The 27,392-nt window shown below is 40.3% G+C and overlaps 1 protein-coding gene across 8 annotated transcripts in view; it reads right to left on the bottom strand.

Moving 5' to 3' along the window:
- atp8b4 (ATPase phospholipid transporting 8B4) overlaps nucleotides 1–27,392 on the bottom strand; it is a 185,623-nt gene that overhangs the window by 98,206 nt on the left and 60,025 nt on the right. For 6 of the 8 annotated variants that reach the window (XM_067971470.1, XM_067971468.1, XM_067971471.1 and 3 more), the window contains one exon: nucleotides 22,583–22,648. In XM_067971470.1, the coding sequence (XP_067827571.1) occupies nucleotides 22,583–22,610 (28 nt within the window). In that variant the 5' untranslated portion in view covers nucleotides 22,611–22,648. Of the gene's footprint in view, nucleotides 1–22,029; nucleotides 22,116–22,582; nucleotides 22,649–27,392 lie in introns of those variants that run through there. The other 2 variants (XM_067971467.1, XM_067971474.1) reach the window with 1 other exon arrangement.

Genomic DNA, 27,392 nt, shown 5'->3' with positions numbered 1-27,392 from the left:
TTCTTGCGGCTCCTGATCTCCTGTCACCCAACAAAATCTGTCATGCTCTATACATTCAGCTCATTGCCTGGTGACATGAGTAACCGCAGCAGTGCAATAGAGAACAGAGATGATAGCTCGTGATGAAAATTTAAAGTTGAAGTCTTGCCATTACTCTCCCTTTAAAAAATATATCATACTACAACAAAGAATTATAATTGCCTACATAACAACAGTCAGTACACTTCAACATATTTCACGATTATGAAGCACTTTGAAGAGGTTTCAACCCCTGTTTTCACTAACCGACATTGGCACCTGATCCAGCAACAACTCAATTTTAAAATTCTCATCCTTGGTTTCAAACGCTTTCATGGCCTCACCCCTCCCTATATATGTAACCTTCTCCAGCCCCACAACCCTCTGAGATCTCTGCCCTTCTCCAATTCTGTTCTCTTCCGCATCCTCGATTTTCAACGCTCCACCATTGGTGGCCGTGCCTTCAGCTGCCTAGGCCCTAAGCTCTGGAATTCCCTCCCTAAACCTTTCCGTCTCTCTCCTCCTTCAAGACGCTCCTTAAAACCTACATTTTTGACCAAGCTTTTGGTCACCTGTCCTAGTATCTCATGTGGCTCGGTGTGAAATTTTGTTTGCTAGCACTCCTATGAAGTGCCTTGGGATGTTGTACCACGGTAAAGGCACTATATAAATGCAAGTTATTGTTGTTGTTGATAAGATGCAACATCAATGAAATATTATAATTGACTTCCAACAGTACTTTTTTGGCTGATCTAGGAGGAAATATTTTTGTTGAAGTGGTGGTGTTGAGAACATAATCTGGGAATGAAATTAACAGCCACTATTCAAAGAGTCACTGAAGCACTGCTTAATTACACATCTCCACCGACGTTAATTTGCTTGTCTCTCATTGTCAACTTCAATTATTCCTCACCTCAAAAGAAAGAAATAGAAATTGACTTTAGGTAATGCCTTAGCAGGTCCTCAGGATGCCTCAAAGCACTTGATCAGCCAATGGATTTCTTTTGAAGTGCAGTCACTTATGTAGACAAACATGACAGCCATTTGTACCTAGCAAGGTCCCGCAGATAGCAAACAAAAAGCCAGCTAATCTGTTTTTATTATTGTTAGTTAAAGGAAGAATATTGCCCAAAGCACCCCAAGGAAAAAATCAGCACTAATTGTTTTAACAAAAATACTAGAGAAGTAAACAATATGCAAAAGTTGCTCCAAATCTTTCCATTCATATTTTAGGGGTCTATAAAATACAGGGCTGACCAGCATGCCTATTGAGCGATTATTCCAGTTTAACAGATTGGGGAGGACCAGAGGACATGAGTTTAAACTATGTAACAGTAGGAACAGATTGGACGCTCGGTAGCTCTTTTCCGAGAGACTGGTGAACCTCTGGAATGCATTGCCAGCTGGTGTGGTGGGTGCTGACTCTCTGCCTTCAAGAGGGAGCTGGACCGGTTCTTGACTGGGGCAGGGATCGCATCATATAGAAGGCAAGTGTCTTTAGAGATACACTTGGTCCATGTGATCTCCTGGTTTCGGTCGGCTGAGGAGTTCGGAGAGGCATTTTCCAGGGTATTTTTTTCCTTATTGGCTTTGGGCTTTTCCTCGCTTCTCCCTGGAGATTACATGGCTGCAGGGGAGGTGGGTGATGTGTCTGGTCACGATGCTCCAGCCATCATGAAGTGTGGGGCAGGCTTTATGGACCTGCTGCTGTTTTCCTGCCAGTCTATTTTGTACGTTCATAAGACTGTGTTCCCTTCTACAGAGCCGATTGATACTACTCTCCCGACCACTTTCTAAAAGGAACAATTGGCCTGTGGGAACCAAATGACCGTGAAATCTCTCATCATTGGCTTTGGAACCTCTCTCCATTGGTTCCTGGTAACCCCATGGTATCATGCAATGTCAGCCAGATTTTGGCTACATAAAAGTGTTCAGCAACAATGGTCCAGAGATCTGCTCATCTTCTGACTCACATCCTTCCCAGCCGTGGAACCCACACCTTATTGAAAATAGCTTATTTTAGTTCAAAAGGTTGGCCAACTGGTGCCCTCCCTTTGTTGCTGTTTCTTACTCACCCACACCCCCAACCCCCATCAAAATTTAAAAAATGAGCTGGAATCGTGGCCCACTGAGGAAGGACTCCACCCAGGTAGAAAAGCATATCAGAAGAAAAAGGAAACACACAGAAATAGCTTGGAGGTGATAGATAGGGATTCCATCACATCCATGAAGTGGAAAAATTGAGAGCTATCTGGCTGGTAATTCCACTGGTTCACTCTTGATTACATGACACAACCCAATCATCAGTGTGGCATTTATGGCCAGTCCAGAAATCGGGCTGTAAATATATCACTGAGATGAAAAAAAAGTTTCAATTTTTTTAAAATATAGAAACTATTAGTCGACATTTTACTCTTAAGTTTACAATAATCACTGGCTAGACCATGAAAAAGATAATGGGCCAGAAATCGCGCAGAGCAGAGAGGCAACGCTCACCGCAGCTCCTGGGAACTAAATTAACGAAAATACTTATTGCGGGCTCTGTGGCGTCGAATTGCTTGAACTTGAAACAAAATGTGTGCTATCAACCCATCCTCTGAGCAGCATGAGTTACCACGTGGCTGGAAAAGTGTGTGAGGAGAAGTCATGCCCACAGATTCAGGCTGCATTGCTCTAGCAGACAAGCAGACTTCATTCATTTAAAGTTAGTATTCTGTATGTCATTGTAAAAAAAAATTAAATTTTTTAATAAAAAGCCAAAGAAATAATTGCATTAAATTAAAGAGACAGAAGGGAAAAGCATTAAAAAATTATTTTTTTTAATTCTAAAAAACTATTAAAATGAGTAATATGAGACTCCACATTTTTAAAAGTTAATTTTTAGTTGTTTGGCAGTCATTAAGACTAACTGCGCTGCTAAAATTTAGTTTAGACCTGGTATTTTTAAGCATACTTGTTTAGTGGCGTAATTAGTTACTTTCCAGCTGGGCAGATAAGCAAGTTGGTGCTTTTTTCAATGATTTCTCTGATTGCAGTGTGCGGTGGCCCTTTAATTCGAAGCTGTCATATCACCTGCGAACCACTAGGAGCATGTTCCGGATTTCCGCGTTTCACTGCACATGTGCAAACACAGGAAACTTGCTCCTTCAATTCACCACTAAAAACTGAGCACGCTGTTGAGCACCTCCGTTATTTCAGGAGCAATTTCTGGCCCAGTGAGTGGGTTATCTCAATATAATGCTAGAACAGTGGATTCCCAAATATTCAGCTCACACAAGGGCTCATAGGCTACGTGCACTACACAGGTGGGTCAGAGGTTCTATCTGTATTCTATGTAGAGTTGCATAATGATAGCTGAGGCCTAGGTGGGTGTGCTGCAATTGTCTTCACAATCATCAAACTAGGCCAAACAGCCAGCTATGGTGCTTTTGATTGACCTTTTCTGCAGAGGCACTTGTGGACATGTTGGAGGACAGGAATATGTTTGGTTGTGGTATCCCCTACAGCTAAATAGCTTGGGTGACACACTCTGTATGGATTTCCATGTTAAGAATGGCCATTTAGATGAGATGCTGGAGAGCAGCCAGCACTTATGGAGCTGCACCTCAGCAGAAGGCACCACTTTCAGAGAAGGATAGAAAAGGGCAGAAAACTGGGAAAGTGAGAAAAAAAGGCGAATGTTAACCTTCGCTGAAATAAACACCGAGGCTTTCCCTGCAGTTTACCTATCTTAGAATCCTGAGAGATTGACTAAGCAGCTTCATCGAGATATCTGCAGGTTGGCCTGTCCCACGCTCCTGTTAGTGTGAATATGGACATTTGGGTGAGGGGGACGAGTACAATTGCAAATAAAATGAAAATCCCAATCTCGATCAGTTTTACTGCCCAGGAAGCTACAGGATTATATCTCATCTGTGTAACAGTCCACCATGTCAGTGAAGTGCAGCAAGAGTGAGAAAGGTATAAATATATGTACAAATTCATTATTTGTAGTTGAAATGATCCATTTAATTGGAGCAAGGGAAAGAGAATCATTTTGTAATTATTTCATATTTTTATAGGCCTATAAAAAGCATAAAGACACCACAATGTCGACAGCTGTTTCACACCAAAACCAGCTCGCATTCCACTGTTGCACTCCAGTGACAAACATGAAATCTGTCCATAAAAGGCTGCTTCTTTCCTGTTGGGTACATGGAGTGTGGCAAATTAGTACCCAAGTACATGCCAGATTGATCTGGTTAACAAGTAAGTTCTAGTATTGTTTTGACTTTGATTTGGTCACCATGATGAAAACACTAATACTAAGCCTTAGCTGTGGACAAGTTATGCAAAACAATATATTTTGTAGTACCATTAAGATTGGATTAGAGGTAATTTATATTTTTCTCTCCTTTCCCCTCCTCTCATGACTTGAGGAGCCTACCCGGAGGTATGACTATATGGGCAGCGGCCATTGGCTACCTCATGTACTAATTCTTCATGCATTGGGCATCAGCAAGTTATCTGTTCATAAGGCCATCACACCCAAACATGATCCTTTTCTCATCCAGTATCTACACTTGTCCCCTTTGAGGAATCAATCAGTCTGGAGCAGGAATCCCAGTTGATTTTTCCCATCCTTAGTCTCAAGACACTGAAGTCAATAGTCATGCCTCCATCGGTACCCCATCCGAAGTCTGTAGTCATCCAGTCTGGGAATTTCCTGCTCCGTTTGGTTTGGTGCAGCCCCACACAGTACATTAATCCACTAAGCCATTCAGGGAGCTCAAATACATTTTTAAACATCAGAAATTATATTTCTCCAGTTTAAAAACTTGGATAATATGCGTGCTTTAAAGCCATGTCAACATGTTTGAGATACGGCAGCTGTGTCTTCTTGTAAGGCGAGGCTCATTTATAAACACAGGTCTAACACAAAGATGAAACAGATGTAGCCATACATATCATTTATCACTGGTACAGACTTAACACAACGCTCAGAACATCTGAAATTTTAATAGAATTAAGTCAATTTTACAAAACTGCAGAGAGAAGCATAGCAACTGGCATGGCAGATTTTACTTGCTGCTGTAAATGGTGTCCCAAGAGACAAATATGCTGACTTTACAGCACATAATGTTCTTGGCTATATGAGGAACAAAGCCTTCTAGGAAAACTATCCAAAATGACAATACAACCTTTTAAAACAGTTCCAGAATGTTTCATGCATCAGTTCATTTAATTCCCATCAGTTAAAATAAATCAAGCTCCAAGATATTGGTGCATTTCTTAATCGAAAAAGGAATTGACCACGAATACTATTGTCCTCATTATAGTTTAGTTTTAAAATGCTCGATAGACCAAAGGCACGATGGACTGTTGTTCCTCATTTAAGTTTAGTGCCGAGTTCCATCAGCACTGTACAAGCAAACCGCAACAGGAAGAACTGCAGAAACTCCCAGAACTGTCCTGCTTGGCCGGAAGCCAGTGACCACCCAAGAAAAGGAAAGGCATTTTTTTTTACACAAGTGATTTAAAGAGACTGTTAACTGTATTTTTGTTTAAATATGGTATTATATTGGAGGACCTTTACCTCATTCAAGGAAAGGTGAAAGACCACAAATGTAAATCACGGTGTTTCACTATGCAACTTGCAGCTGTATGGAGGTAAAACATTTTTTTAAATCTCTCTGCACTAGAAAAAAAAGTGCACTTTGTTTTCCACCCTGAGTGACCATGGAGGGTTCTTCAGTCCTCAAAAAGGTCTATTCCAGTGTGCTCCAAGTTTGCATCCATGTCCCCTTGTTTTCCCAGTCTATATGCTGTTTCTCAGCAATATCTGTAAGTGCAAGGTTAGCTTTATTTTATATAATGACATCAATTTTCAACTTTCTACCTTCGACTGTCATAGTGTTGTCCATCATTAACCGAATGGAACTTTCTCCAGCTCAACATTGACAAGACTGAAACCATCTTGTTCAGCTTTTGCCAGAAATTATCCAAATTAGCTCTTCCCACTTCTCATTACATTCCCCTTCCCAGCTGCATTCTCAGGCTGAATTGGACAATACACAACCTCGATGTTCCATTCGACCCTAAAATGAACTTCAAGCCCTGGGCTCAATCCTTACCTTATCCCACTGTTGCCTCATCCATCTCTTCATCACCTCGAGGCTTGACATCTCCAATACCTCTGCCCTCAACCTCCCAGCTCCATCCTACACAAACCAGCTCATCCAGAAATCTTCTGTTTGCACCTTATCCCATACTACAGCCCGTTTACCTATGGTCCCTGTCCTCACTGATTTCCCTGTCCCCCAGCATGTTGATTTCTAAATTCTGGTCCTCATTCTATAAACCCCTCCAAGGCCTTGCACCACTATCTCCACACCTCCTCCAGCCCTATACCACAGTTCACGCTTCCCCTCTCTAGAGCCTGGCCTACTGCATGTCCCCCCTCCTCCTTCATGGGTGCCAAAGCCTTCAGCTCTCATTTCCCTGCCCTCTGACATTGCCTTGATCAACCATTACATCTCGAAACATCACACTCCATCTTCAAAATCCTCTTCAAAACCTAACCACACCCGAAGTCACCTCCCTTACTTCTTTCCGCAGCTCCCACTTGCTTTGTGATCTGCCTTGGGTAGTTTGCGATGTTAAAAGATACTTTCAGAGTGCAAGTTGTTGTCATAGTTGTCAGGTGATCTAGGATGTCTCAATTTATCATGCTTCCTCCTTTTCATAAAGGACATGTCATCATTCATTACCACATACTTGTCAAGAAACAGTCCTCATAAATACAAATTTTTGTTCCCTTGTTTCTTGGTCTTCATTTCCTTCTCTCTCCTTTCCACTTCTCCCCAGATCCCAACCACCACCCCACAGAAGCTGCGGAAAATGGATCAATTTGTCATTTCACCACCTATCAGCAATGACTGGGGTGGTGGGGGGGGGGGGGAGCGGGAGGAAAAGGAAGGTTAAGCTGCACTCACCATTAATACCTTTCCTTAGCCACAAGCTCTGTAGCTCATTATTCTGAATAAAAGAAAGCTTGAAGTCTGCGTTGACAGTTCATTTCCGACACTGTGGCAGGAAATATGGAGTGAAATAAAGTCAGCAGCATTTATCTGCTGCTCAATTTGAATACTGCAGTCTGACTCCACTTGATAAAAATGTAGTTATCACCACATTATTTCTTTGCTCCTATTTTTCCGCCTCTTATCTCTTTTATGATTCCTTTCTGCCGCTATCTCTCTCTCTCTCTCTAATATTTATATATATCTCTCACACCGTCTCATTGGCATTCATTACTGCCAGTTCTTCATCTGCAGTGGCCAGACCTATCACTACTTTTCTTCATATCTTTCCTGGATTGCATGTCTGTATTTCATTGGCATTAGGTAGTGTTAAAAAATAGACCACCATCCCAGCCAGTACTGTAGAAGTTACAAAGTTGATTTTTTATTATAAATAATTAAAGACAGATTCGGATTGCTGTAGTTAGAATATTTCAGTGAATCATTTATCTATAATCATGATTCTTTAAACCATGCCATTTCTGATAAATGAGGAGGCATAACATACTTGGTTAGCCCAATTGCGTAGCTGATGAAGACAGTGAATAGTTCAGCCACATGGATCAGGAAAGTCCCAGGTTCAATCTCTGGTCTGTGCTGAGTTAGCTAATCTCATTCAGGGTGGTGGCAGGTTGCTCAATTTGGCTTAGCATCTTAGGTGACAGAGGAATCTTGCTCTTTATCACTATTCAGCAATGTGTGCGTGTTTATGTATGTACACACACACATAGACATATATGTATATGGCCACTTTCATACTGCTGCCATTTGGACTATGGGAGACTGGCAACCATGAGCTGGCTCCCAGGGTTTACACTGATAAATCCAGTCCCATTATCACAACAGAAGACTCAGACACACAAGACACAGGGTCTGCGGCTGGGATAAGGGAGTCAGATTTAACAGTCACGGTGCCAGGAGCCAGCTCACTAATGCCAATTTGCCAGAACCCCAATTATAAAACAGCAACAGCATAAAAGTGACTCGTGTTTATATCCATTGGACAAGTACAAGATTTGGGCTTAGCTACAGGTCAAGAGTAAGAGGTCAACACCCTAAGGAGAGAAGGAGACAAAATGAGGAGGGAAAAAAAATAATTTCCAATCAAGTCTTTATTTAGTTCTCCCTCTTCTTTCCACCAAGCCCATATTTTGTCAATTCAGATAAAGCATATAAAATGTGGTAATTTAAAAAAAAAATCTTAATTCCAAAAAAAAAGTACAATGCTTTCTCTCACTTCAATTTAATATTGTAAATTGGATGAGATGCAAATGCAAGTGGTTTGAGCAAGTAAGGGCCACAAGCGGAGCTAGTCAAGGGAAGAAATCTTGTGGAAAGGCATGTAATCAATTCAAGTTTTTGTATAAACCCTCAAGTACACTCAATCCTACAGATGATGGAAAGAATGGAGAAGCATGCAATTTTTGAATATGCAATTGGTTCACTGGGCACTGAGGTAGCGTGCAACAAATCCAAAGCAATGACAGTACAGATTTGACACAATTCCCCAGGTACTCATCACTGCTACAGATAATGGAAAGGAAGGAGGAGGATGGCAGCTTTGAAGATCCAAATGGATGGTATGGAGCTGCAGTAGTAGGCTTTTACAGGAACCTAACAATTAGGGGGCTTAATTTCCCCTGGTAGCACATTGGTTCATGTGTTCACATTAAATTCCTTTGAGCATTATTTTAAACTGTGCTTGAATACCCTGCAAGGGAATTTGATACACACATTTTAACCAATGCACTACCAGAGGACATTAAACACATTAAGGAAAGCACTTCTGCATAATGGCAAATTGCACCAATTAAATTCAAATCCATCATTTTACTCCAGTTCCATTGGGTGCAGTGGAGGCCACTCTTTTTGCTAGAATTTTTTTTTAAAAAGAGAGGAAGATGAACAGAAGGGGAGAAAAGAAAATACTTACATTTATATAGTGCTTTTCATGACTTCAGGACATCCCAAAGTGCTTTGCAGCCAATGAAGTACTTTTGAAATGTGGTCACTGTTATAACGTAGAGAAATGGAGCAAGGTCATACCAACAACAGTGAGATAATGACCAATTTTTTTTTGAAGTGATGTTTATTGAAGAATAAATGTTTACTAGGACAACAGGAGAACTGCCCTGTTTTTCATTCAATAGTACCATGGGATCTTTTATGTTCAATTGAGAGTGTTCACCAGAATGTTACCAGGGTTCCAAGGGTTAAATTATGAGGAGCGATTACATAAACCATGCTCGCATTCCCTGGAATATGAAAGGTTCTGGGGTGATTTGATTGAGGTTTTTAGGATTTTGAAAGGAATTGATAGGGTAGATAGAGAGAAACTTTTGGGGAGTCCAGGACAAGGTGACATAACCTTAAAATCAGAGCCAGGCCATTCAGGAGAGAAGGTAGGAAACACTTCTTCACACAAAGGGTGGTAGAAGTGTGGAACACTCTCCCACAAAAAGCAGTAGCTGTTGCTCAATTAATAATTTTTAATCAGAGATAGATAGATTTTTGCTAACCAAGGGTATTAAGAAACATGGAGCCAAGGCAGTAATGGAGTAAGGATACAGATCAGCCATGATCTCACTAAATGGCGGAACAGGCTCAAGGGGCTGAATGGCCTACTCCTGTTCCTACGTTCCCATGTGAGGGCAGACAGGACCTCTTATCTGAGAGGCAGCACCTGTGACAGTGCAGCATCCCGTTAGTATTGCACTGAAGTGTCAGCCTAGATTACGTGTTCAAGTGTCTGGCGTGGGGCTTGAACCCAAAACTATCTGACTCAGACAGGAGTGCTTTCACTGAGCCAAGGCTGACAATACACGGTTATGCTCATCCTCCTCCAAGCGCAATAGATATTTATGGTGCAGGACAAAGTAAAAGATGTGGAGCATTAGGACAAAAGCAACAACTCTGGACTACAGCATTAGAACACTTGTTATTACGTGTCAGTTGGTAAGAAATGACAAAGACTTGAGCTTAAATAAATGTGCTCTTTGCTCTGCAGCCATCTTAATTCTACACTGCAGTTGTTAAGTCATAGAAAAAGGAACTCCGTATTGTTCAGTACTGATGAAAAATTTCAATTCAATATCGATAAATCTCCCTTCTCAAATAAAAACTTTACACAAAGAATACCAAAAATTATAAAGTCATAATGGTTCAAACAATCACAAAATGACTGGTATATAAATCACTGTATTGTAGTTAGAATAGTGTCCAACATTAATCCTTAACAACTTTATTTGGCAGAATCTGACATCCACTTGCTGATGCACCTTGGCTAGTATCCATTCCCCCATCTCAGTTGGTAGAATTTTAATAACTTTCCCTTCTTGAAGCTTAAGTTTTTAGATAGTTGTTGTAAAGCCAAGCCAAGCCAGTTTGACTATCGTAGGTATATAGTTTCTCTTTTACATGATTTAATATTCTCGGTTTCAGAAATTGGCTTTCTGCAAGGAGGAATGTCTTGGTTTGTCTGCCAAATAATCTTTGAGCTGTTCAGTATCTCACTTGGTATGTTATTCCAGCCAACAGGGGCAAGGTAAGGGTCAGTGCTGGCTGGCCTTGTGCGCTTTTTCTAGGAGTGCCTTTGCAACATTCTCTGCTTTGCTATTTGACTGTGAATATCTTGGTAAACTGGCGACCTAACTGAACATCCACTGTTATATAAACTCTTGGAATTCTCTCGAGTTACGTGATGTCCCAATGTCTGATATAACCTCATTTGAAATTTCATAATGGAAATATTAGCTTTCTTCTTGGCCATAACTTTTTTCCCTTTCTTAAAACACAAAAAAAAAATTGGCCGAACAATTTTAAACATAATACCAAACACTGTTTTCTCCCAAAGCCTTTCTGGTGTTTGATGGCCAATAAAAGTCCCCTTAACGCTGTTTAGCTTGTATTACAGACCAAGTCTGCCATAGCTACCTCCTCGGGTTCAGTGTCACCGGTCATTCCCTCAAGCGGAGTAAGTATCTTACTTTTTTGGGATTTGACTCACACTGCCCTATATTTATTTGATAGAATAGCATTAGCAGCCCCTTGTGATTTGGACTGGATACCCTCGTCTTTCACACGAGCTTCTCCAGTCTCTGTAGGTGGACCTAGCAAACACAGGGTAAGAGGAGACTCAAGACGAATTGTTAAGCTGCTTTATTTCCCCATCAGGCGAACACAGAACAAGAGTTAGGAGCAGATTCATTTTTTTTCTATCCATACAACTGAATATTGCACAGAATCTGAGCTTAATGGCAATTCACTATTGGAGACGGCCAAGCAAATGGGCTTGGTTGAATTTCTTTTGAAAAGCAGTTTTGATTGGATATTCTCAAGCCACTTTCTACTGGGCATAGCACAAAACTGGCTCTAAATTGAGTGATCAGTTAGAAAGGGCACAAGGATGGCAGATGTGAGAAATAAGAAATGTCACGTATACAGTGAAAGATGCTCTTCTGAGATTGTGGTTAAAGCAGAGTAGAAAGAGCTTTACTCTGCATAGCACTTATGACTTGACCCAAAAATTCTTAATACTGGCACTGGCTGTCCAAAATTGAATTATGTTCCATTCCCCAGCATTAAAAAGCACAAAATTCACCCAAGAGAGCAGCTGTTTTGAAAATCAAATTGAAGATACATGTACTATTTTTAAGTTTATGTACATCTTAATTGTAGGGTACAGTCAGTTTAATTTCCCATGTGAACATTGAGAGAAACTTTTGGCCCGGGACATGGAAATTCTCTGCTAGAATGTAAATATAAACATTTATAGGGTTTCATGGTCTTACTAAACAAGCAGGACCACGTGACATTATCAAACAGCAACTGTTCTGCAATGCAAAAGACCCTCCTGTGACCTTGCAGAAATCTCAGTACAACTGGTCTGATTTATTGAATTCAAAAAAAGTTTACCAATATTAAAACAGTTACTGTTTTCCAGAGTGTAACATTTCAAAAAATGGGTGGTATATTAATGCAATTAAATTAGAGTAACTTTCCAAATTTTAAAAAAACCTCAAAAAGACATACTTCACAATTTAATTACAAAGTTTATTTACAAAGTGATGGATTAATTTATGTATCAGTACTTTTGAAAGTTTACAAAAGGAATTCATTGATCTCCATCGGTTTGTTTTAAGGTGAAAGGGCATGTAGTGAACGTAACTTCAATTAAGCCACAACACTGCTGACATCCAGGAAAATCAGTCTCTCTCTGCTGACTTTCCCCAGAGCCTTGATATCCTTCACCATGTTGGGGGGACCAAAACTGGACACAATACTCCAAGTGTGGATGTACCAAAGCTTGTATATCCCAAGTGTAGTGCTGTTTGTATTACAATCAGATAGCCCTCACAATACACCCTAAAACTCTATTAGCCTTCCCTTTGGCCACCTCACACTGCGTGAGAGTTGTCAACTATTAACCCAGCTCTCTCTCTCTCTTGATCAGTAACTTTTAATGGGTACCGTGTGGTAGAAGCATACTTGGAGTTCCCCCTCCCCAAATGTATGACAATGCATTTGTCCATGTTGAAAGACATCTGCTACATGCAGACTCGTTTCCCCAACTTATCGAAGTCAGCCAGCAACTTATTAATTCACTCTAAATTATTTACCTCTGTGCACATCCAAATCATAAAATGAAAATGAGCTGATGATCCCACCATTATTAACAGAATTCAAAATAAAAGCATATTTTAAAATGAAGACAAGATTGAAACCTAGTCTAAATTCTGCCTGTGATGATGTTGTAAAGTAGGAGCGATATGAATCCACATTAGTGAAGAATGATCGATAAGAATCTAAAGGAGATTGGATTCAGCCTTTAGTAACAGGCTACATTAACTGTTTTCAACAATGTGCATAAACTAAACTAAATTAAACTAAAAATGGTTGTAATTCTTCAGAACAGTCAAAAAGTTCCCACAACCCACATTTCTACTGAAAAGCTCATTTTCAGCTGGGGGAATTGGCTGGAAAAATAGTCCCAGAAGTAATTTGCATGTATATTATTAGGAGCCAACACTAGAATATTTCAACTTGGAATATGCCAAATCATTTTGAACAACCAATTTGAGCTTTGTCGTGGTTCTATTCAGTTTGCGCTCCCAATATCCTGTAACTTTTGCAAATTTTTCATGAAATTTTCCACCCTTAAGGGCCCCTAATCGTTCTCAACCCAGCCGTCCCATCAGCCCAAACAAATCACAGGAGCCAGAACCAAATGAACTGCCTCATCTGTTAAACACTCATTGCTCCCAGTGTTTGAACAGCCACGCCAATAAATCTAATGCATCAATATATCCTTCCACACATGCTGTGCTATCAAAATGCACAATGGTTTCACAAAATGTGTCTCTATATAAACTCTTGAAAATGTAGTTGGAAACAAGATTTAGGCCTGCACATTTTCTGCTGTGGTGTTCTTCATACATGTTATAGTTCACCCCAGCTGTGTCGTGCAACATGTACAAGATCGGTTCACAGTCCTACCACTCCTCAAATCAGCTGTGTTAAGTTGAGTTTTAATTCATGAAATATTTAAGTCTAAGTCAAAAGATGATCTTGTTCTAAAGTGTTTGAGTCTCTCAAAATATCAGAAGTCTTATTTCAGAGGCTGATGCCCAGTTTCCCCAATCATATTCTAAGTAAGAGTCTGTCTTTATCAACTGATCCCTTTACCGTTTACGAGTAACTATGTTAAAACCAACTGCACATGGTTTGTGGAAATAGCGGGCTTCACAGACTAACTGGTGTTTTCCCATTTCATACTTATGTTCTGGTGATAAATTCATAAGCTGTTCTGTCCTGCTAATTGGATGTAGGATACATAGCATTACTAGAGAGAAAAAAATAAGGACTCATTACAGTTCGGGTGGAACCTTAATTGTCTCCTGTAAGATGGGGGATCCATCCCCTCTCAGTGGATAATTAAGATCCCACTGCAATGAAGTGCTGGTCAGGGGATTGCAAAGGCCTCTTGTATATGGCTGTCCTTACATTCAGTTTCTTTTCAAAATTGTTGCGGAGTTATTCTTTGAGTGGACAACATCTTTGATGTAAAATCAACTGTAAGGAGAGCAATATCCAAGAAGTTCCTCGGCATCCCGATCAGCGCACTCGTCTCACTGACCCTCGGGTCCTTCTCCCCCAGTGCTCTCCCATCCCTTTACACATGTTTCTTCAATTCTCTTCTCAACTCTTCTGTTGGCTCAAGAATAACTCAATAAGAAAATTTGAAAGAAACATTATGGAAGGAGAGCCAAAATATAAGACATTCCTCCATTTCCCCTAAAACATTGATCTCCCTTCTCTTGTTGCTCCCCACAGCATGGTCTCCTGACTCATACAAAAACAAATGCCGATATGCTAAAAATGTGACAAATGACATACATGGCCTTTACTGCAATAGGTAAATAACTAATACTGCAATAGGTAAATAACTCATTGATTATTAAATACAAATATATAGAACCCATAGCTTCTGCTAGAAACTGATTAATAGCAGGACAATACACAAGGTCACTGCACATAAATTACTTTGATTAGCATTCTGTTTGCAAGACCCTACAGGGGTATCAACTCTGTGCTTTTAATCCCATACCTTTGCAGCTGATGTAGAACCACTAGGTTGTTCAATGAACTGACAATTTCCACGGAGAAATAAAAGATAGCGTACAGACTGGAATTTATTACAAGCCAGCTCCACAAAGGGTTGGAATGACACCTAATCAAAGCTTGAGCAGTTTATCAACTTTATCTCATCTCAAGATACATCAAGTCCTTGAAACACACTCAAACCAGTATTATCCTATACAACATATTCAAGCTGAGCTCTTCCAAGAAAATTTCCCAATAGTAAACTTCATGCACAGCTGCTGAAAGCGCCTTAGAACTATTATAAACAGTTTAGTAATTCTGAGTACAGCCAGACAAAATAACTGAATGCTCATATATACATTTAAATGAATATGGAGAAAAAAAAACTTGTGTTGTCTGTAATTAGGGCTTTCTGAAACAATACAGAGGACAAATCCTCTGCAAGATACATAACTCTGATCTTGCCTGGAATAATTCATCCATTTTAGAAATGTTTCTAAGCTATTACTTAAATGTACATAACTACCCATCTGACTGTCCAGAAAATGTAAAATATTCTGGGACAGGCATAGATTTCCTGCTTCCTCCTCTGGTACAAGTACAAAGTTTAACAAGGAGTCAGGCTTCAAAAAGCTGAAAAAAAACCAACACAAAATAAACTAAAATGTAGTTTATTAAACTTCCAAAAGAGTTTGGAAAGCTACACAAATGAATCAAAGGGACGAGATGAAGAACAAAATTATCTGAAGTTCTGTGAAAGCAGGTACAAAGGTAGGAACACTACACAAGGAGGTACAATCAAAGTTTCCAGATAGAGTTATGTTAGAGGACTAAAGCTAGAGAATGGAATTATGCTCAGCTGGAAATAAAATTAGTAGAGAAGCTGTCACACAGTGAAACTGGAGTTAAGGCAACCGAGAAAGAAACAATGGAAGAGGTTTTTTGCTCTGCTGTGCCATTCTATGTGCCAAGAACTACAGTTCCCAACAGCCACCTACTTATTGGCGCATGTACAAACAATCCAAGTATTCCTTCCTGAACAGTTGAAAACCTGCACAATAGCAACTCACAGCGTCTCTTGCATATAAAACATTCAAGAGTGCTAATTTCTTCCAAGTACTATGCATTTCACCTCAACAATGCAGCTTTTCATCTGTACTACAGATATCACCAGCAGGTAGGAAAAGTTTGCAATTTACAGTCAAAAGTACATTGTGATAAACTTGAGTTTTTCCAAGTTAACACTGCCTTTGAAAAATTAAGTGGAATCAAGAATCCATTGGGACATTGAGAAGAAAAATGCTTTGCAGTACTGGAACATGATATCTGTACTTAGATGTTGAGTGCTTATGTATCTACGATTGTTCCAGAGATTCAAATAGTTTGCTGCCCTACCTTATGTGCAAGACAGTGGACATTCATACACAAGCTAGCCAGCTACACAACCTTGCAGGAAACTTTCAGAGAAACATGAGCTACAGGCATCAATGCACAACCAATACCACAAAGGCTGGCACTAGAATCATAACTCGCTAGTACTGGAATTCCTGCTGCTTTTCATTGCAAATCTGAGTTTTGTCATTTTCATCTATAATACCGCAATGAAAACGAAGCTAAAAAGGAATCAAAACAGATCAGTAGGACCAGCAGTAATGGTAGTTACAGTGCTAATGTCATTTATAGATATAGAAACTTCAGTTGTTAGCTTGAGAGCTGGGAGATTTGAGCAGCAGACATCCCAATACTTCGCCCATCTCATCTGCAGACAGCTTTACCAGAAATGTTGTTGACATTCACCATATGCAGCACCTGGATACCATAAAATGAGGAAAAGCTGGACTGGCTAAGATTAGGAAACATTGAGGGTGACAGACATTAGAACACTGCTTCTATAAATAGGTTAATTTATTAGATCAGACTAACACAACTGCTCTTTCTACATGTTTGCTTATCCTTTCTGCTGCACAATTTACTTCAGATTGCCTTTCTTCTCATGGGATATAAGCTAAGCATTTCTGTATCTTAAAGAAATGCTTCACCTGCTTCATACAGGCGTGTTCTAGGTTTTAAGGCAAGTCAGTGACCTGTAAGTAGTATTCAAACACTGCTGAGCTTACCTCCACAAATTGATTATGGAGGAACAGCTCAGCCATTTCCCAGGTGACTTATTAACATCAGAGTTCAGTCCTATTGAAGCTAACATGTGGGCAATGATCAAAGACAGCAATTATTGTGATCTCATTCCATTGCACTCCTGGGACCAGAGATTTTGAAACCAGCACAGTACCACCCCAGGAGTAAGAGGAAGAATATGAGGCAACTTTCTTGTTTTGTGGACAATTAACTATATATCAACCAGACTCATCATCTGGATTCATTTAGCTACCGAATTCCTGATTAACTACAAGTTACCCTGTAATAATTGGAAAGGACCCATACCTTAGTGATGTGATTCATAAATAGATGTTAAATGGACTTTTGAACTGTTCTTACAAGAACTGATTAAGGACCCAATGTCTATGCGATGCTAACAGGGGGAACTGGGCAGTTGCCCTCGGCACACTTCAATAAGGAAAGGGAGGGGAAAAAAGCAACTGGCCAGGACTCGCACTCATGATTGGATGTTGTGGGCCTGTATGGTTAGGATCGGAATTGACTGCATGGCCCTCCACCTGCCAAAGACGACGTGAGGAAAAACCTTTTTACGCAGCGAGTAGTTATGATCTGGAATGAGCTGCCTGAAAGGTTGGTGGATACTGATTCAATTGTGGCTTTCAAAAAGGAATTGGAAAATATTTGAAGGGAAAAAATTTGCAGGTCCACGGGGAAAGAGCGGGGAAAATGGACTACAAAGAGCCGGCACAGACTCGATGGACTGAATGGTCTCCTTCTGTGCTGTAACAATTCTATGATTCTGTTGACAGTCAGCATCCAAGCTCCAACATTCATTATGGGTCAAGTACAGGAAACCAGCACTTGCAAATTGTTGCAGAAAAAAAGTATTTATTTCAGTTTTATCTTGTTATTTTACCATTTGACCTTGCTCCTCTACATTTAGCACCTTTATAAAATGATTGGCCCAACAGAATCCTGCATAATATGTATTTTCAAATGTACTGATCTTATAGCAAGTTCAAATGGTACTCTCTGTAGGGTACTTATGTCAAAGAAAGACTTTCTTTCCAACTAGTTATTGGCAGGAAACAGAACTACATGTTCAGCACAAAGTGACGGGCAATTTTTAATACAAAAGTTGAACCTTAAGGCTGATGAACCATAAATGTCCGAAATTTCCTTGGATACTTCAGCGCTACAGACTTTTATTGTTAATCTGAATGCAGTATGCCTGCTTTACAGTATATTCTGTCACAATACATGTCAATACTCTTCAAAATCCACTTCTAATTAAATAGCTCCTTCATTCATTAAACCAGTAGGGGAAAATGTTTCCAAGCTAACTTATTTCATTATGCGCACAGCTTCTTGTTATAGGATTAATTATTATTGCAAATTTATTAAAATCCACAGGAAGGAATTGTTACTACAGATCAACTCTGGGGGGTGCGGAGATTGTTGGGGAATGAGCTCTTTTAAAAGAAAAACAAAATTGGTTCCTTTTTACCACAATCACTTGAATTTACAGCAAATTTCATTTATCACACACAATCTTGATCTGCATCAATTTGAAAACAATAGACATTACTGCAAAACACCTTTTAAAAAAAAATGAATGGGTCAAAATACATTACAAGAGCTATCAACCAATCCAATTTTACTCAGAGTAAATGTTACATTGCTACCAATAGCGAAATTAATGACCTCTAGATTTCGACATCTGTACGTTGATAGAAAAATTATGGAAATTCTATTATTTAATAGAAATATCCTGGCCACTATTTATCCCTCAACCAACATCACAAACAGATTATCTGATCATTGTCACATTGCTGTATGTGGGACATTACAAGAGTGACTACACTTCAAAAGTACTTTATTGGCTGTAAAGCACTTTGGGACTTCCTGAGGTTATGAAAGACGCTATATAAATGCAAATCTTTTTAAAAAAAATAGCAGTATCCATTACAAGCATCTTGTATTCCTTTAAGTGAAAATCACTGATGAATTACAACAGGCTCCATCATAAGCAGCACAGTTGTGCTACATGAGGCCGTTGTGTGAAGGGATGCAGGTTCTGTCCTCCACTCCACTGAGTTTCTGATCACAGCTTTGTTATGAAAGATGCTGAGTGAAGGCCGGAGTTGCTTTATTTTTGCAGTGGGAGAGGAAAGAGAAGGAAAATTAAACAGGGAGTTTCTACTGAGCAGCTCACCTGTCGCTCCTGCCAGTCAACTGAGGCTCTGAATACTTCTTTTTTCACCACCTTTCTGCTTTTATATATTGCTTATGTTGAGTCAGGTCCAGAGTCTCGTATAAAAATCTGCTTTCACTTTTGCAGTTGGACACACATTTTTCCGCGGCATTTATGTCGAGCTGCACCTGAGCTATCAAATAATATAAACCTTTTACAACAGAAACATCATTTCTATAGAAGAGTAAAGCTAGGTGAAAACAGTCCCCCTATGGCTTAGGGTACTGTCTAGTGTAGTACTGAGGCATAGGGAGCATAAGGTTTGATTCCAAGTCTGTGCTGCCTTAACTGTTGGGACACAATTAGCGTGGATTCCTACTATTCATCAATTCCAGTGGGGTGAGTGTCTGCAACTTTCGCAGGATACTGGGGAGTGCCCAATGGAGCCATATTTCAGCAAGCATCAGCACAAGCAGAAGAAGGAAGAAAAGGAGAGAAACTGATTTAAAAAATAATGGGCAAGGGAAAAAAAAACACATAATCCCCAATTAAGAGAGATACAGAAATCATTCCAAGAGCAGACAAATAGGATAGCATTGTAAATGGAAAGATCCACCAGTTAACAATATTCAACAGTTCATTTTCTCAAGCAGTGTTTCATTTTCAAAATCTTACTGCTTGGACTTCAGTTGCCCACTTATATTAATTAGTAACTGGAGTTCAGAAACAAAAAGGAACTTAAATCAAACTTCAATTTGCCAATATAAACTCCACTCCTGAATATTTTAAATAGGTTAAGGCCTCTTAAAATACCAGACAAAGGAATTTCACAAATGCATTAAGCATCCAACAATCCCTAGTCTGAAAAATAAATCAATTTAATTACATGTACAGAAAGCAGCACTTATAATCAAGGAAAAATTTGGAACCTACAAAATGAATAGTTTGAATGTTTTAAAATCATTTAACAGCATGTACAAATTTTCAGAAGGTGTTTTGAAATAGTGACACCTCATTAAAAAGAGCTGAAGTAATTATCAGTAATAAAAAATGCTAAACAGTTCTAATTGTCACTGCTCAAGATACTCTGACTTACTTAAGTGCTGTTACTGGCCACAGTGGTCGTCAGCAAGAGTCAATAATGGGCAAAACCCATAGATCTCTAAAGAAGTGCATGGGATACATTAAATAGGCAACTCGCTTAAAGAACAACTGGGACAGGAAATGGTGAATTATTTCAGACAGTATGACTACGATTTATCTAGGCATCAATGTCTTTAACGATCATTAATGATGGATCAATGTCTGCGGCTTTAATCTGCCCAAACTAGCGAGTTCCAAATCTCAGCTGCCTTGTTGTGCAAAGGCACAAGGTGCATTCCCACCTAATGGCTATGTCGATGGTGACCAAGAAGCAGATCACATGTCCTCCCTCTCAAATGCAGTTGATTAGTGGTTCAGCGAAACTAGCGAAGAAATTCCATTCAGCAATATTTGAATACTTAATGACCCTTACTAGATTCCTGCATGCATTATTGTTTACTCGCAGCTAGCCCATTCAATGGTGTAAAAATAGCACTTGCACATGCATTAAGGTTTCTAAGTGTTCTTTACCAATCAGAATTTCTACCCTAGAGAATCAACCTAAAATGTAACCTGGTTAATTGAACTGACGGCCATTTTGGTTGAGACAGCACTGACTATATTTTAAGCTCACTATCATATGTCTATTGTTCAAAGTGATCTGGACTGAGGCAACTAAGCTAAGCCAATACTGTTAACAAGCAAAAGAACCGAGAAATCTTTAACTATAACCACATTTGGAGGTGAGTCTCAGAAAAAACCATCAATGTGATGGAGGGCCACAATCAACAGGGCAACCACCCTATGGGGAGAATACACTTTTTCCAGATGAATACACTGGCATAACACCATTATAGGACTTCGTCCTGAAGTATTTCATTATTTAACTAGAGCATTTAGTATTCAAAAGTAAAAAGTAATTGAATTTCCCCTTCTCTCACATTCTCAATTTTCTTTTCCCCATAAAATTTAGTTTCTGAGCTCACGAGGTAGCGTGCCAATGCATGGGAAATGGCTTTCTTTTTCACACATTTTCCTCCCGAACACGACTGCTTATCTCCTTCAGATTGGGTGTAACAAGGCATACAATAATATATGCAATGGGACAAAAAATTAATTTGTCATGTTGGCAGTGGTAGGGAAAGTCAATCAAGGGCATCAGTTGCTTGTTGGCATGTATTTTTTATGCTGACACAAAGGATAGGAAGTGGCGCATAAAAGGAAGGTTCACAAAGTCTGCATTTGAGCCTCGGGCTATAGTTTATTCAAATTACACCTTAAATCGTCAGTTTTTGATGCTAGTACCTCTCCTGGCTGAGCTGATGGGGATCTATAATGTCGTAGAGGCCAAAAAGAAATATTCCATCTGGCAGCTAGAGCAGATCAAGCTCATCACAATTTCATAAATATCATTGTTGGACAACACTAGGCTTTGAAGATCGCACTGCTAAAAGTATTTTAGAGCGAGACTGTTAAATTCCTGATCAACTTTAATACATTTCTTTGGTACTTTGAGCTATGGGATTAGAGTAGATAGTTACAGCTGGGAGCCAGCACAAATGGCCTTCTTCTAAACTGATTTTTAAAACTAGCTTCAATACTCAAAAGTCCTTGTTAACAAATGTTACACAAAAACAGCAATGAAAAGAAAGGATCCAGTTTTAATTGTTAAAACTATTGAGGCAAAGCGACACCGAAAATGTGCAATTCATAGCACTCGAATTATTTACTATTTGTGCACCAAACAATTCTAGGCATGAGCACAGAACTGACTGCTCTACAGCAAAACAAGATCACTGGCTCTGCACAAGCTAGGTTTTCATTTTTTATGTCAGGTGTAACGCATCAAGCAATATGATAAGTCTTAAACAAGCACAATTGTACAATCCACTGAACATGCAAATTAATTCTGCTACCAAGTAACAGCAGACAACATATTTGAATGAAAAAGCATTCTACCTGCAGGCTCCACCCGAACTCTTAGGATACACATAGGTAAAACAACAAAAGCCCCGTATTTTCAAAAGCAAGCGTCTCTACCGAAGATTTCTACAACTACAAACAACAAATGAAAAAGGTTGCTATGAAACCTCAAGGAGACTGGTCTTAGGTCGCTTTACGGTTCATTGAAGTGAAACATTAAGGCAGCCAGGGCGACGTAATGTTGTATAGAGACCTGACGATGAGCTGGAAAGAGTTACACACATCTCCAATTACTCCACGGAACAATAATCTTTATAGCAAAACGTATGATCCACTTTATCTCTCCCCACCAGCATGTTGTGCAGTTAAAAGCAGCCTGTCTACTCCATAATGGATCCTCAGTCACACTGTGCTCAGTCCGAGAGAGATAAAAAGCCTTGGCAAGTTGTTACAGCTTCTATCACTCGCACAGTGTTCTTGTTCATACAATAATGTTTACTAGAGGCAAATGCTTATCATAACAATTGAGAGAAACAGATCATCATGACCAGCGTGCTATTTTTATTTCAATAGGAGGAGATTTACTCACCTGTTAATTTATTCCCACAGAGCTTCATAGCATCAGGTTACCTTTGATTTGGGCCCAAATGATGGCCTATGGAGAAAAACAGCAAAAGGGATAGTGTCAGCAAGTCACAATGACATTAAGTAACACAATAACTTTGATAATATACAGCTCACAAGTGGAGTCTAATTATAACCAATTGTATCAACAGCTTTACTTCAACTTTCCAGAAGGAACATTTAAAAGTTACCTCACACTAAAATAAAACTGGTCAAGTTATTTAAGCTAACACCTGATTTGATAATAGGACTGCAAGACAAATGTATTAGAATTCCTTGGCTTTTATCAATTTTTAGACATGAATCCTAAATTCTACATTTACAAAGTATTTTAAAAAAAATAGTAGCCCCTCTATGCTGATATATTAGAGGATTTTTAATGGAATTTTGACATTCCAACAATAAAAAGCTTACTTTTGGAAGTCACAGGCTGAGTATTTTGTTTCACCCAAGCTTCCATTGGCCTAAGTTCCCATGTTTATGACTGCCTATTGACAGTGATAGCACAGTTATGCTGCGTCGTACCATTTTTACAGTGATGTGAGCAGACAACGTGCTGTTCTACAGCCTACATACATCACTTGGTGCAAGCGTACTTAAATCTATGAGCACAATAGCCCACCAGCCTCCAACTATTGCTGAAATTTTTACTGTGAACACTTCTTAATAAACTTTTTCTGCCTATTGACTTTGAGGGGGCAGACAATCTAGCCCATAATAATGGCATTTGAAGGACAGTCAGAAGACCACCTGAAAAGTTTCAGAATCTGGTTGGACACCAGTTACAGTTAAACTAGGACCAGTGCAAAACCCCAAGTGAGAGACCACCTCCCCCACCTGGTCTCACAGCAGGAGACACACATCCAGTCTATACAACATGGGTAACATTTGGCAAAACTGTTTCACTTGCGTTGGTGAGATGGAAAACATACTTCATATTAATGTAGAATGTACAGTTAAGTCCTCAAGGCAAGAGAAGACTTCTAGGAAATACTCTGACGGCTATTATTTGAAATCTGTACCAATCTTGCAATCCCCATCTGCCCGTTTAGTAATGATAAAACGGGGTTAGCACTGGGGAGCAGAAAAATACCTCTCAATGAGCCAGGCTAAAGGTATCAGAAACCTACTAAGCCACCTTCTTTCTCAGCTAATTTGAAAAGTTAGACAGATTTAAACTTCAAATGAACAAAAGGTCTCAAGGAGGGTAAATTGCAAGAACTACACTCCTGTGCACTGCAAGGCAAGAATCCACAACAAGTTAATGCACAACATACAAACAAATGAAGATAGTTAGTTGCTTGTTGGGTACACTAGTTACACACTGCCCATGCATAGAATGTCTGAAGCACCCAAAAGGTTGGGTATAATGATGCTGGAATTAAATGGAAAGTGAAAATATTCATTATGATCAGCGCATTGATAGGGGAGAGTGGCCACTTATTTCAGTGGTAATTACGCCACAAGAATACACAAAACACCTCCAGCACTTGACTGTCCAGGAGAAAAATGTCACTTGTTTTCTTACCAACAGAGTAACCGTATAAGAAGCTTCCTGTATATTCTACTCTTCATTTTTTTTTATTTTCTTAAGCACCGCACTTGAAGACATTGCCACCCCAAAAACACATTTTGCTGATGTCAACGGCTAGATTAACTGAAACCTTGTTTGGATTAGTAAAGCCTAGGAAAAAAGAGTTAGCACACGCATGATAAATTGCGATGAAATACTTAAGGATGCTCACTATGTCTTCAATTACCTCAGGTGATAAAGTACCATAAGGAACATAGAAATTGCTGGATGAAAAAAGACCAAGGTCCATCGAGTTCACCTTCTACCATCATGGTAATTGCATGATACGATGATAATGAAGTTGTTGACTAATCATCGCAATTAATCTCTATCAATCAGTCTACAACAGACCCTAATGTGAGGAATACCCCAGTGGTGGAGTTTTGGGAACCATGGGGTCAATTTTCGGAGCGACCTCGTTAGTTGGAGCTTTTAGGAGGTTTTGGATTTTGGACTGCCCAGAGCGTGTTTCCCATGCTGGGGGAAACACTCCCTGCTTAAGCAGATGTGTTGCAGCCAGCAGCCAGTGGCAGCTGCAAAGGTCCATTTAACAGGTGCAGGGTGAACCCTCATTCATTGCAGCAGGGCACTCTGTCACCTCAGACAAAGTTTTGCCTGCCACACTGTTGTCTCCACACTCCAAATTATTAAATCATACCCTAAACTCTGCTGTCCAAACACATTTACCTGCTTTGTGGACCCCCTCACACTCACACCGTCAGGATGGCCGGGGAGGGGGGGGGGGGGGGAGGTGGGGAAGTGGTTCCATTGCTGCATTCATCACTCCATTGGAGAACAACCAACATCACTAGCCTCGCCAGGCATGCCGTCCACCTCCACCACGTGGAGCTACACAACACAGTGCTGCGCCACAGGCACCTGCACAAAGTAGTCGTGCAACTACACATACACCCACTGTAGGGTGACCCAATGGGTGACATCAAGGGTATTGATGGAGAACCTCATGAAAGGCAATTATTACACAAGCCAGTTACAAATGGACAAGACGTGGCAGTAGTGGTGACAATGTAATATGTAATGTGAGTTGATCAGAAATCAAATATAAGTAAAAACTATGACAAACCCTCAAACACCCTGTGCATCCCCTTCATGCTCACGACACGTTTGCCTTACGCTTCCTACTGCACATATGTGATGCATGCCCTGTGTTTGCAGCACAGGTAGTAGCAGGTTGGGTGAGGCTGACCATGAAAGAGATGCATGAGAGGGTGAGTATGAGATAGAGCCATGAAATTGTATGAGGATTGGGTTGAGTGGTAGTGGCGGGATGAGTACTGGCAAGGTGAGTAAGTGCAGGTAAGATGAGGATGAGCTTTGAGTGGGTGTGAGGAGTGATGTGACAGAGTAGTGATGGCAGTGCAGAAGGAGATGTGGGGTGGGGGTGGTGATGTGGCAGATGGAGTGTAGGGGAAGAAGTAAGTTTACTCACTTCGGCTGACCTACTTAGGTCATTGAAGCGCCTCCTGCACTGTATGCAGCTGCGTGATAGGTTGGTGGTGCTGGTGACTTCCTCTGCCACCTCGAGCCAGGCCTTCGTGGTGGCAGAGGTAGGCCACTTCCTCCCGTCTGCCGGGGAGAAGATCTCTGTCCTCCCCCTCCTCCTCACCCCATCCAGTAGGACCTGGAGTGAGGCATCATTAAACCTGGGGGCCGCCTTGCCCCGGGCCGCTCCATGCTGTAATTTTGGCTCCTTTCTGCAGCATCAGTCAGTGGAGGACTGCCCCTTTACATAGGGCTCCTCCAGCTGACAGCCTATGATGCGGGTGCGCAGTCCGCCTGCTGCGCAGCTTTCCAGCGTGAAACCCGGAAGCCAAGGTAAGTGGCTTCAATTTACTTACGATCGTGTGGGGAACCCACCGATTTTACTGGGCGGGTTACCCACGCACCCAGTCGACCCCCCGCTGGCATCCCGCCTCCCTCCTAAAATTGGGACCCATATGTCCAAAGTCACCAGTTCTTCCCAAGCATGCTACAATTACTATATGTCACATCTCAAATTACTCATTTACTGCACCCCAAAATGTTATTTGAAACAGTAGTTTAGTCACAAAGTGGCCACTTAACCAATACCATCATAAACTACAAACTACTTACATTTATATAGAGCCTTCAGTGCAGAAAAATATCCTGGCACTTCAGAGGTGTAATTAAAAAAAATGGACATTGAGCCAAAGGAGGAGATATTAGCAGGGGCAACCCAAAGCTTGGGCAAAGAGGTGAGTTTTAAGCAGGGTCTGACAGGAGAAGGAGGTGCTGGAGAGGCGTTGTGGTTTATCGAAGAAATTCCAGAGCCTGGGGCCCAGTTGGCTTAAGGCAAGGTTGCCACTTGCGGGGTAATGGGAGGGGAGCCGCACAAGAGGCGAGTCAAAGGAATGGAGAATTTGAGAGAGGGAGTTTGTAGGGCTGGAGGAGGTTACAGAGATGGGAGGGATGAGGCCAGGAAAGGATTTAAATACAAGCTGGGGAATTTTAAAAAATTGAAGTAAAAGACATCAAAGCAAAATAAAAGGCAAATTACTAAACAGCTCAATATTTTGAAGTGGAATTAGTCCACAATAGGACTTTTTTTCAGAGTGCCGACTCTACAATACCTTGAAATGTAACAGTTCCTTTGGGATGAGATAACTATGTTTCCTTCTTATAATGTCCATAGTCTTTGTAGATGCGCAGCTGTGTAGAATACGGAATCACAGACAGTGATTCACCAGAAAAGACGACCAAAATTTCCCATCTTATACCGTTTAATTCCTTTGCAAATCGTACTATCACGAGTGATGAAGATGATCCCATGGAATAGTAATAAAAAGTAAAGCACAACTGAGGGTGAAATAGGTCTTTGCCTTTAGTGCAAAATGGGCTCAGTGAATTGGCAGCCTGTTTTACACCATGCCCAGTTGATTTCATTGGAAAAGTAAATCAGGGGCAGTGTAAAACAAGCTGCTAATTCACTATGTGCCTGTTTTGCACTACTAGCATTGATCAATTTCACCTCCATTGTGTGGATGCCAAGAACCTGAGTATCCATTTCAATTACCACCCAGATCAAAGCACTTGTACCTTAACTAGATTCCTGCTCAATTTACACACACGGAGTTCCTTCCTCCTTCTATTTTGATATTTATTGAAGGAGCAACCTCCATCTTAAATCAAAGTCACGTTTTGGTCACATTCTGTACTGTGC

The sequence above is a fragment of the Heptranchias perlo genome, chromosome 34, assembly GCF_035084215.1.
Source record: "Heptranchias perlo isolate sHepPer1 chromosome 34, sHepPer1.hap1, whole genome shotgun sequence".
NCBI classification, from domain to species: domain Eukaryota; kingdom Metazoa; phylum Chordata; class Chondrichthyes; order Hexanchiformes; family Hexanchidae; genus Heptranchias; species Heptranchias perlo.
The sequence above is the reverse complement of the archived record's forward strand: the minus strand, read 5'-3'. Positions and strand labels throughout refer to the sequence as shown.